Source organism: Humulus lupulus, chromosome 5 (genome assembly GCF_963169125.1).
Source record: "Humulus lupulus chromosome 5, drHumLupu1.1, whole genome shotgun sequence".
In the NCBI taxonomy this organism is placed as follows: Eukaryota; Viridiplantae; Streptophyta; class Magnoliopsida; order Rosales; family Cannabaceae; genus Humulus; species Humulus lupulus.
Window position 1 is genome coordinate 77,720,936 of NC_084797.1, and position 12,011 is coordinate 77,732,946.

Genomic DNA, 12,011 nt, shown 5'->3' on the forward strand with positions numbered 1-12,011 from the left:
AAAAAAAAAAAAAAGATCTAACTAAAAATAATTAATTTAAAAATATTATTTTAACTAATAAAAACAAAACCAACAAAACCAAATTTAAAATTAATAAAAAATAAAAAAACAATCTCTCAGCTCCCCGATCTATTCCTCACAAGCTTTCAACCTCCCAAACCCAAACCCAGTATCACCCCTCCCCCTCCCATCCCTGGTGAGGAGAACGCTCCGACCCCGACCAACGACAACGCACAAGAGGGACTACAGGCCTTCTTCTCTTCAATTCCGACGGCAACGATGTGTTGAAAATTCAGGCATACATCTAGATCTAGGTAGCAGAGGACGTCGGGATCTGGGGAAGGAAGATGAATCAGTTGCCTGAGAAGAAGAATTAGCGGAGAAGGTGCAACATATGGATCTCCTCCTTTCTTTCTTTCCTTATATTTTTTCATTTTTTTTCTCAATTGTTGAGTCTGAGATGCATGAACAACTAACAATGGTGTTTTATATTTTGGTTTATTGTATTGTATATTGATATGTAATTTTTAGGATTATGATCTATTATTTTGTTTTTGGATTGTGATTTGGGGTTCATTGATTTTAGTTTTGGGTAATGAATGGGTAATTTTGATTTTTTTTAAATGATAATTTGGGTTTGGAGATTAATAATCTGGATAAATAATAAATTTTGAAGAACTTCATTAGCAAAATCAGATCTGAATTTGAAAGGAAATTTGGGTTTTTTTTTGCCCTTGTTGGTTGCTAGTTATAGGTTTTAATATAACGATGAAAATTTATTTTTATTGAAACTAGTTGGATTTGATTTTAATTTTTTTCTTTATTGAAACTTGTTAATGAACAAAAGTAGTTGAAGATCATATGGATTGAAACTGGACAGAAAGTAACGTTATTTTTAAAAAAAAAGTTTATTAAATTAATTAAAGATCAGATTTTTTAATATTTAACATAGATTTTTTATTTTTTATTAAAATAATTTTTTATTTTTTAAGTTCTAATTAAACACGTGGCAGAGTGTCCAAAATGTCAAATTTGCTCTCCCCACGCATAGATAGAAATCTCGCAACTAATTATTGGGAATAGTTTTGGAGAATTTAAAATATAACTAATTATTTGGAATAGTTTAGGAGAATTTAAAATATCGCTAAATATTTGGTATGCACAACCAGATTAGGGCTGAGCATAAAATCTGAAAAACTGAAAAAATCGTATACACCGACCTTCCGAATATCGAAAAAATCGAAACTGATTAAACCGAACACCGAAAAAACCGCCAACGACGCAAACCACCACTGGTCGGTCGGTTTGAAAATTTTTTCCGGACCGACCGGTGGAACCGAAACCGACCGAACAATATAATATATAATAATATAATATTATATCATTATTAATTATTAAAATTATTAAATAAAATTTTAAAAAAATATAAAATTATGTTCTATATATTTATGTTTTAAAAATGCACAAAAATGGATTCCAACAATTCAAAAAATTTAGTTTTTTAACTAAAATTTATAAAATAAAAAATAAAAATTTAAAAAAAATAAATAAGAAATTCGGTTTGGTCGGTTTAACCGACCAAACTGCGGTCCAAAACGGTCAGTTTTTTCTTTTAACTGGTTTGGTCGGTCGGTTTTTAGATTGCACCAATCCAGACCGAAAACCGAATTCTGGATTTTATGTTGTGAAAAAACCGCCCAAACCGACCGATGTTCACCCCTAAACCAGATAGTAGAAATAATTGAGGGGCAAAAATGTCATTTATTCATATTTATATATGCTGCAAAAGTTATGGCTAGGCTAATGTTGTAGTTTTTTGTGCGGTGCAGAAGTGGAGCCAAAGGGGGAATAGATAGAGACCACATAATATTTAAATGACAAAAAGTAAATAAAATATAATAATGAAATTTAGTCATCGAGTTGACCAGAGATGAATAGCCTCTTCATCTCTAAAAACATAGGCTTAACTAGTTGTGGTAGGTCCCCAATACCATATAACTCACTATTAATGATAACTATTTTATTTATTTAAATTAATTGCTTTATTATTTTTAATCAGTTAGATACTATTTTTCACCAACCCACCTTTGATTAATTCTCGATGTGTTATACAATGGCATACTTATTCTGAATCTTATTTTTACTGTTGTTTTCTTAAACAAATAAATGAGAGTTCCGAAAGTGAGTTTGGAAAATTTAGACACCGACAGTGTTGATAAGATTGAGTGTTGTGCATACCAAAACGAGGGAATAATTGATAAAGGGAAACTCCATGAATTGACCCTATCTTATAGGCGAATACTAATTTTTACTCCACTTTAATGTTTCTCATATTTTTAACCTTATACCCATGTGAAATGACTAACTTACCCTTATTAACAATAGGGATTCTTCCTCCCTTTTTTTCCCTTCCCATTTCGTTTTCAGCCACCTTCTCTCTATTCCTTCTCTCTCACAAAGAGAACAAACACTCTTCATTCTCCCTCTCTCTCAAATCATCATCAAAGAGAGATCATCACCATTTTTCCTCTTGCGAAGCTTTGGAAAGTGATGTAATCTACCACAGCCCCCATCCCCTCCGCTTGCTCCCGACCCCACGAACCCACATTGTTGTCTCACTGTGCTCCGCAGCCATATCGTCGAGCCTACGTCGCCGGAGCCCAAGGTATACAACACCTAAGACCCCACACTCCCCTTGCAAGCCTGATACCCTAGCCCAAGGTATTGTTGTTATATTATTTATGGCTCCCTTGTTTATTTTTATTTTGTCATATTGATGCTTTGAGATTTGATGGTTGTGGTTGGAAACATGTTAGAAGAATGTAAGGTTTGGACTTTGGTGTGAATAATGAGTGAATTTAGTGTGAATCATGTGTGAAATTGGTGTGAACCATATGTGATTGTGGTGTAAATTTAGTGTGAACCATGTATGAAGTGAAGTTGGTGTGAACCATGTGTGATTTCAGTATGAACAGTGTGTGAACGATGTTCCAAATTTATGGTGAATAATGTATGAACCATGTGTGATTTCAGTGTGAACAGTGTGTGAATTTGGTGTGACTAGTGTGTGAACGATGTTCTGAATTTATGGGGAACAATGTGTGAATGATGTGTGAACCATGTGTGAATTTGGTGTGAATAGTGTGTGAACGATGTGTGAACCATGTTTCAAAATTATGGTGAACAATGTTAGAATGATGTGTAAACCATGTGTGAATTTAGTGTGAATGGTGTATAAACGATGTGTGAACCATGTTCTGAACTTATGGTGAATAATGTGTGAATTATAAAGGGAAACTACACTAACTAACCCTATTATAAAAATGCATGGCCTCAATTTCTAGCGTGTATATATCTCTTTTTGTTTATTGGAATAAATTTATTAGCATATAATATATGATTTATAAGTGAAAATCAATTATGGAAGGAACTTGTAACTCCAATGCACTAGTTTGTTATCAAATATATGAATGAGTATTATCAAATGTCAAACATGCTCAAACTAGCTAAAGAATAGGTACCATATTTATCTCCATTGGTTTGAATTGAATCCTCATGGAGTGTGTACTTCACAACAATTTATGATCTTTTAATGTTTATATGTGAATTTAATTGAAAAACCAGTATCTTTTAATTATATAGAAAAACTCATTTGAAATATGATTTCATTTTTGCAGAATGTAAGTAATATTTTTTTAGATTTTGGGTTTTTGATTGAGAAATATCTTAGCTCAAGCAAGACCAACAGTGAGATGGTTTATGGATTATTATGGGTATATATTTGTTAAATACCAACTTTGTTAGAATTTTGTGTGAACAAGAGGTGAATTTAGTGTGAACTATGTTCGAATTTGGTGTAAATTATGTGTGAGGTTGGTGTGAATTTGGGTGAACTATGTGTGCACTATGTGTGAACCATGTGTGAATAATGTGTGAACCATGTGTGAATAATGCATGAAGCATACGTGAATCATGTGTGAATTTAGTGTGGACAATATGTGTGAATTTGGGGTGAACTATGTGTGAACAACGTGTGAATTTGGTGTGAATATAATGTGAATTATGTGTGAGGTTGGTGTGAATTTGGGTGAACTATGTGTGAACAAAGTGTGAACCATGTGTGAATAATGTGCGAACCACACAAAGTGTGAATAATGTGTGAACCATACATGAATCATGTGTGAATAAGCGAACAATATGTGTTAATTTTGGGTGAACTATGTCTGAACAAGGTGTAGATTTGGTGTGAACCATGTGTGATTTTAGTGTGAACCATGTGTGAAGAAAGTGTGAATATATCTAAGTTATGTATTAAGCGCTTATTTAATTTACCTTTTCAGATGTCACTCCTCATGCTTCCTACTGAAAGGAATTATCCAGCAAAGGATGTGTGTAGGGGAGGGAGCATTATGAGTACAATAATAACGAAGTTCACAGCATTTGACTTGTTGGAACGTGTGAAACATTACCGTTCAATCAATTCTTCTTAGCTTCGCCTTTACAATATTCTAGATTTATTATTCACCAGTTATTGCTTAGGAGAGTTGTTGGTAGAGAAAAGAACAAATACTTCTTGGATTTTAATAATTGTGGTCAGAATACAAGGTTTGGAATTAATGAATTTGGATTGATCACTGGATTGAATTATGGAATTTCTCCGGATCAGGCAAAGTATAAAGAAATGAAAAAGAGTAAAAGACTTCTCCAGACATACTTGAACAATAAAGAATGTTTGTCTTCTGAAGAGTTGGAAGATGGATTCAAAAGGTGCGATGTGAAAGAAGACGTATGGAAATTAGGTCTATGTTTTTTGGTAGACTCTCTTTTATTACCTAGTGAACCAAAGAAGAAATGCTTTATTGATGTCCTTTCAATGGTGGAAAATCAAGATGACTTCTTCAACTATCCTTGGGGGAGATTATCGTACGAGAAGACATTATCCAGCTTGGCAAAAGATATGGAAAGGCTAAGGAATAAATACTTAAAGAATGTTGAGCAAAAGAGAAAAAGACCAGCACCTCGGTACACAATTTATAGTTATGTCATTGCTCTGCAATATTGGGCCTATGAAATTTTCACAAAGTTCGCTGCATTTGCTGATCAACAACCCCTTGCCTTTCCAAGAATGCTTAGCTGGTCAACGCATAAAATGCTGAAAGAGAAAGATATTGAAGTTGTATTTAAGAAAAAAATTGTAAGTCCTTGAGATTTTATTTGAGTTTGTAATTTATAAGTAATGTTTATACCTTATTAATTTATTATTTTGTTGCAGGATCTTGTGAAAGCCACACTCAATCCAAGACCCGAAGAAAAAGAATTTCATGACTCTATTATTCAAAGAACAGATGAACTACTCATGGGTCGTGTTATTAGCTTTGTAGACAATGATGTGAAATTGGAGTTTGAAAGGGAAGAACGTGAGGAACCTCCCACAAAGCCCAATGTAACAAATGGGCATCGTCACGAGCAAGACCAGAAAGAGATACCAACTCCAATTAACACCCACCATGAAAAGTTGTTAGCTGATGTTGACACTTTGAAAAGTAACCAACAAAGAATGGAGGAGAAGTTGGATTATCTAATTGAATTGATGCTCTTGCAACGTAAAGGTAGTGATTCTGAGGATTCAGTATCAGATGGGCATCTTGCTTCACCACACCATACATATATTGTGGAGCACGTTGTTGGAGAAGAAAGCCCTAGTTGTAAGGTGGTATCTCCTGAAGATATGGATGGGGTGGAATTCAAGAGAAGGAGGGTTCCAACGAAAATAATTTTGGGTGCCGAGTTTACTGATCCAACTAGGAAGAAAAAGAAAGCAAAGATAATTGTAACCAATCCTTGTGAAATTAATCCCCTACAACCATATGATGAAAAGCAAATGAGGTATTTTAAGAAATGGGTAATTGGTTTAAAAAAGAATGACAAGCCTATTTCTCTCTTGGCTGATTCTTGCACAGCGAAATGGTTTATTCAACTACTTACACCACGTACATGGCTTGACGGACTGGTAAGACTGTTGAAATAAATTTTTTTCATATATATATATAATTTGAATGTGATGTATATATACTTATAATATTTGGCATGCAGCACATTGATGCAGCTTTAGGGTTGATGAAAGAATGAGTGTACACTTACAAGAAGACTTACTCCGAAAGATTCACCATTGTAGATTCTATGTTCCAATAGTTCTTCGAACCACATTGGGAACAATTCAACAAGAGGAAAATCAAATCAAGCTACATTTGGCCAAAAGAAGTGCTTGATTACTTGGTAGGTGATGATAACAATTTCAAAAGGAGTTGGAAAGATATTGATGATGTGTTTACCCCGATTAATTTTTTTGGGACACATTGGGTGTTGTTAGAGATATCATTGAAAATCTATCTTATAAAAGCTTATGACTCTGATGTCACTGTGGTCTCCAACAAGGAGTTTGAGAATAAAATGAGAAGATGGGGAAAAATGCTACCATATCTAATTCAATCCAGTGGGCTATTAAGCCATAAGAAAGATGTCCAACTACATGCAGAGAAAGTGTGTTTTGAGTTCACAAGACTTGCCACAAAAAAAGTGCCACAGGAAAAAACTAGGTATAACTCTGTTAACCATATTTATATTGTAAATAATCACTATGGTCTTCCAATAATTAAAAAACTTTATTTCCTTTGTAGTGGCGATTGTGGGGTATATGTCATCAAACATCTGGAGTACTTGCTAGCCAAAAAACTGTTATTCGAAGTAAATGACAACAACATGGATTTCTTTAGAAAAAAGACTTGTTTAGATTTGTTTTACCATAACTTACAACCATAGTTGTCTTTTATTTAAATATATGTATCTTATTTTTGAATGTATGAAGAAACTATGTCAACTTCATCTCATTAAATGGTATTGAATGACTTCATTTATTTAATCTTAATAGTGGAATAAATTTGTCACTTTTATCATATTAAGTTATGTGTGAATTAAATGTGAACCAAGTGTCAATTATGTGTGAACCGCGTATGAAATATGTGTGAATCAGGTGTGAACTATGTGTGAATTATGTGTGATTTACGTGCATGTATGAATTAGGTGTGTCCGAAACGACAAACTTTAACACAAAAAGTCGTATTACTGAACCAATCTAAAAATTCAAATTAAGCAATTGAAGAGTACAAAGTAAAACAATCAAAGTACAAACTAAGCATGTCTAGACGACGGGGGACAAACAGTGGTGCACGTCACTCGATTGTGGCCCAGGACACCACATCTACTACATCTATGTTGTTTACTATTCTTCTCACCCTTTGATAAACACCGTTTCTTCTTTGGATGACTAGCCTTCTGCTTCACTAAAGGAGGAGATATCATCATACTTCCTATGTCATTTGGTATCACCCAAGATTCTTCATTACCCAGTGTATATACAGATCCACCATAGGACGACAACCACACTTCAACTGTGTAGAATCTGGAGCATAAAGTATATGGACTAATGCCACGATCTTGAGCACCAGCTAGAACGTGTTCACAAGGAAGACCTGTCAAATCAAATATTCTACAACTACATTTTTTCCTCCTCAGGTCCACATCTCCATCAAGATCACCGTCTAATACTGTTATTTCATACCTACTAGACGGAAAAGGGAACGAGGTAGTGGACTTTTCTGCTAACTTTCGCAAATTAGCTTCCACTTCTGTGGCAAGAGGACCTGTAGCCGCTGATGCTGCAGTTCGAAGCTCGAAAAACCATTTTTGTAAAGTGTGCCTCATAAATTCCATGAGACTAGTAATTGGCCACCCACGTGCCTCAGCAAAGGCATTGTTCCAGCTTTCGGCAATACCCGTAGTCATTAAATTATATCGATGACCAGGAAAGAAAGAACGAGCCCACTTTTCAAAACCCACTTGATTCTCCAAGTATTGAGCAATTGCAAGATCTTTGAATTTAATCTTCTCAAAATGGCGTAAAACTCTCGTTTTCTACAAGCTTTCGCTGCAAGGAAGAATTCTTCATGGCAATAGTCAGTTTTGAACTTCGCATGGATATTCATGCTAACATGATGTATACAAGCACCGTGGTGTGCCTCGGGAAATTTTTTAATCAAGGCACTTGCTATATTAGTATGTCTATCAGACACGAATACTAGATTCTCTACTTCACCAATCGCTTCCTTCAACCTCAGTAGAAAATACAAGTATGAGTCATTATTCTCTAAGTCAACTACTGAAAATGCAATTGGATATATTTTCTTGTTAGCATCTTGTCCCATGGCACATAACAAAGTACCTCCACACCGAGTAGTCAAGAAGGTTCCATCTACACATATAATTGGACGAATATATGTTTTAAACCCCATTATAGAAACACCTAAGGCCGTGAAGCAATATGTGAACCTACCATCATTGTCCATCTACAAATGAGTAACAGTTCCAAGATTTTTTTTCTCCATCATGTATAGAAATGAGGGAAGTTTCTAAAATGATGATTCTGGTGTACCTTTATGTAAGCCAATGCATGCTCTCGACACCTCCAAGCTTTAGCATAGCTCATATGAACTCCATATGATAAACTCATATCTCTTACAATTGACCTTGGCTTGTAATTAATATCATCACCCTCGAATTTTGTCCTTATGACATGTCCAATAAGCTATGGGGATGCCTGGCGGTGATCTTTATGTCGAACATCCAATGAGCATGTGTGTTCACCGAAAAATTTATGAACCTCGAACATATTGGAATTAACCAATTTTGTAGCCCTCAACCATCATTTGCATTTATCATCAACACATACTGTACACCATATATTTTTCACGGATTTCTTTACTTTCAACTCAAAGTTTTTCTTTAATGCGTAAAAATGGAGTTTCATCTTCAACTCTTGCTTGTTATCAAATATTTGACCCTCTTTTATTTCCCATGAATTGATACTCGAAGAAGATGTCAGTAATTGAGTCATTGAGGCTGAAGTAGAGCCTTTTTCCCCTTGATTCAACAAAAGTGGAGTACTCCATAGATTATCTTCACCAACCTATCTTACTTTATGACCTCTATTATTTGAGGAATCATGGCTCTTCAATACTTCATTGGAGGTTAACTGTTGTAAATTATGCTTCACAAGTACATCATTGCAGGTAGGCCTATCAATATTTTCATTATCATCTGAGCTTAATGCATCACTGTTATCATCATCACAACTGTCTTCATTGCCATCAATGCAAAAATCACCATTCACTTTGGTTTCAACTAGAGGAATAGTATACAACTCGCGCATTTTAGTAACCAAAGGATCATAACTTCTCTTCTCTATAGTAGACACACATAGGGGTGTCTGATGATTGATAGATGTTCCTATCTCATCAAGAAAAAAAGCAACATCATCATCATAAATAATCAAAGATGGAGGGATACCTTTACTTCCAAAATGATAGATTACATTAAGTCAAGATCAATACGAGACTTGCCAGCTTCGATTAAAGTATACAATTGATCAACAAGACTATTGTAAGTGATAGTCTTTGGACCTTCATACCCTTGCTTTGTTTCGCACTAAATGACCAACCTTCGTTCAAAACTTGTTCCCACGATCCATTATATAACACCACAATATATATATGTGTTTGACCTGTATAACATATGACAAAAGGTTAGAAACCTAAAGGTTATTAGGTAAAACTAGCCAAAAGAAATAAGAAATAAACGTGTGAAGTAAGAATGTGTCAAGCATGTGTGAACCAAGTGTGAAATGTGTGTGAACCAAGTGTGAACCAAGTGTGAAGCATGCGTGTGTGAACAATGTGTAAACCATATGTGAATCATGTGTGAACCAAGTGTGAATCATGTGTGAAGTATGTGCAAACCAAGTGTGTATAATGTGTGAACTCGTTTGAACAATGTGTGAACGCAGTGACCTAAATCCTGGAAATCATTGAACTGTGTGTGAACCAAGTGTGAATCGTGTGTGAACCATATGTGAACAATGTGTAAACCATATGTGAATTATGTGTGAACCAAGTGTGAATCATGTGTGAATCAAGTGTGAATCATGTGTGAAGTACCCGTAAACCAAGTGTGAACCAAGTATGAATCATGTGTGAACCAAGTGTGAATAATGTGTGAACTCGTTTGAACAAAGTGTGAACACAGTGACCTAAATCGTGAAAAATCAATCAAAAATTCGTCATCTCAACATAAAATTATTTCTTTTCACAGATTTTTTAGTGTAGAGTAGTTTGAAAAATCTATTTAAACTATTACACAAGACACCCATAAGCTATAAAAAAAAAAATACTTACTCATTATCAAATCAAATGTTCAAACTTCTTCAAGTTTGGGAGATGATTTTTCTTTAATTTTCAATCTTCTTAAACTTAGGTGAGAAGAAATTTTTTTTTTGATAGATAACATCACTTTCCAAAGCTTCGTGAGAAGAAAAATGGTGATGATCTCTCTTTGATGATGATTTGAGAGAGAGAGAGAGAGAAGGAAGAGTGTTTGTTCTCTTTGTGAAAGAGAAGGAAGAGAGAGAAGGTCGCTGAAAACGAAATGGGAAGGGAAAAAAAGGGAGGAAGAAGCCCTAATGTTAATAAGGGTAAGTTAGTCCTTTCACATGGGCATAAGGTTAAAAACATGAGAAATATTAAAGTGGGGTTAGAGTTAGTATTAGCCTATAAAATAGGGTCAATTCATGGAGTTTCCCTTGATAAATCATACAAAGTTATAAATTAATTCTTCAAATTCTGATTCTATAGGTACATCCAATTCCGTCCAGCTCATTCTAGTTCATGAATAACCATGTATGTAGTTTACTATAGTAGTTATTAGACAAGATATTTAGGTACAAAGGCTCCTTCTACTCCCATGGAACCTAATGGCAAAGCAAGGATTTGGGTGAACCTGTACATGACCCTACTACTTATAGAAGTTTAATTGGTAAATTGGTAAGCTGATGTATTACTCGGCTAGATATCAGCTACGCAGTAAACCAACTAAGCTAATACCTTGCGGATCCACATCAACCTCATTACATGCTGCCCTTCCTTCCAATACTTTAATATCTCAAAACTACACCATGTAAAGTAAAGCAAAGAAAGACAAATTTGAAAACAATGAATCTGATTAGAATCGCTTAATCAATGGAGTACAAGAGTATAGTATATATTTATATATTATAATACAAGAGCTGGTTAGTTATAACCACTCGAAAACTAAAAGACTCTAGACTAACAAACTAACTAACCAAGCTTATTCTAATAGACTTAACTAGTCTTAATAGCTCCCCTAAAACTCATAGTTTATAGAGCTTCAACTTTGAGTTTGTCTCTTAGAATTGGAAACCTTGATCGTGAGATGGCTTTGGTGAAGTAATCAACAATTTGATCAAATGTTGGTACATGTCTATTTTCTAAGTCTTTGCCAATAACTTTCTTTCTGACAAAGTACAAATCTAGTTCAATATGTTTTGTTCTTGCATGGAGATGGCTGATATGAAGCTCACTAAGAAGAGACTTAGTTATGTTAGCAAGACTTCGAAACTCAGCTTCTGTAGAAGACCTGGAAATAATTTGTTTCTTTTTGGACTGCCACGCTATGAGATTGTTGCCAAAAAAAGATGCAATATCCACTGGTGGAATGTCTGCCATCAGGGTGAACCGCCCAATCAGCATCACAAAATCCAACCAAGTCAAGATATGATGACTTTCGAATGTTAAGCCAAAGTCTATTGAACCTTAGAGACATCTGAGGATTCTTTTGACAACAACCTAGTGAGATTGGTGAGGAGATAGCATAAATTGACAAATATTGTTTATACTGAAAGAAATCATAGGCCTTATAATTGTCAAATACTGTAATGCACAAACAATGGACCTGTAAAATTAGGGGCTCTCAACGAGATCACTACCATAGGTAGAAAGATGAAGTCTTGAAGTTATTGGTGTAGAATGAGGCTTGGAAAACTGAAGCTTAGTTCGGGCTAGAAGATCTCTGAGATATTTAGCTTGAGATAAATGAACACCTTG

General features: G+C 34.7%; 1 protein-coding gene across 1 annotated transcript; it reads right to left on the minus strand.

The window, feature by feature from the left end:
• Positions 1 to 7,188: 7,188 nt before the first annotated feature.
• On the minus strand, positions 7,189 to 7,842 carry LOC133779247 (uncharacterized). The gene has a single exon (XM_062219232.1). The coding sequence runs from the start codon at positions 7,840 to 7,842 to the stop codon at positions 7,189 to 7,191; it is 654 nt and encodes a 217-aa protein (XP_062075216.1).
• Positions 7,843 to 12,011: the final 4,169 nt, after the last annotated feature.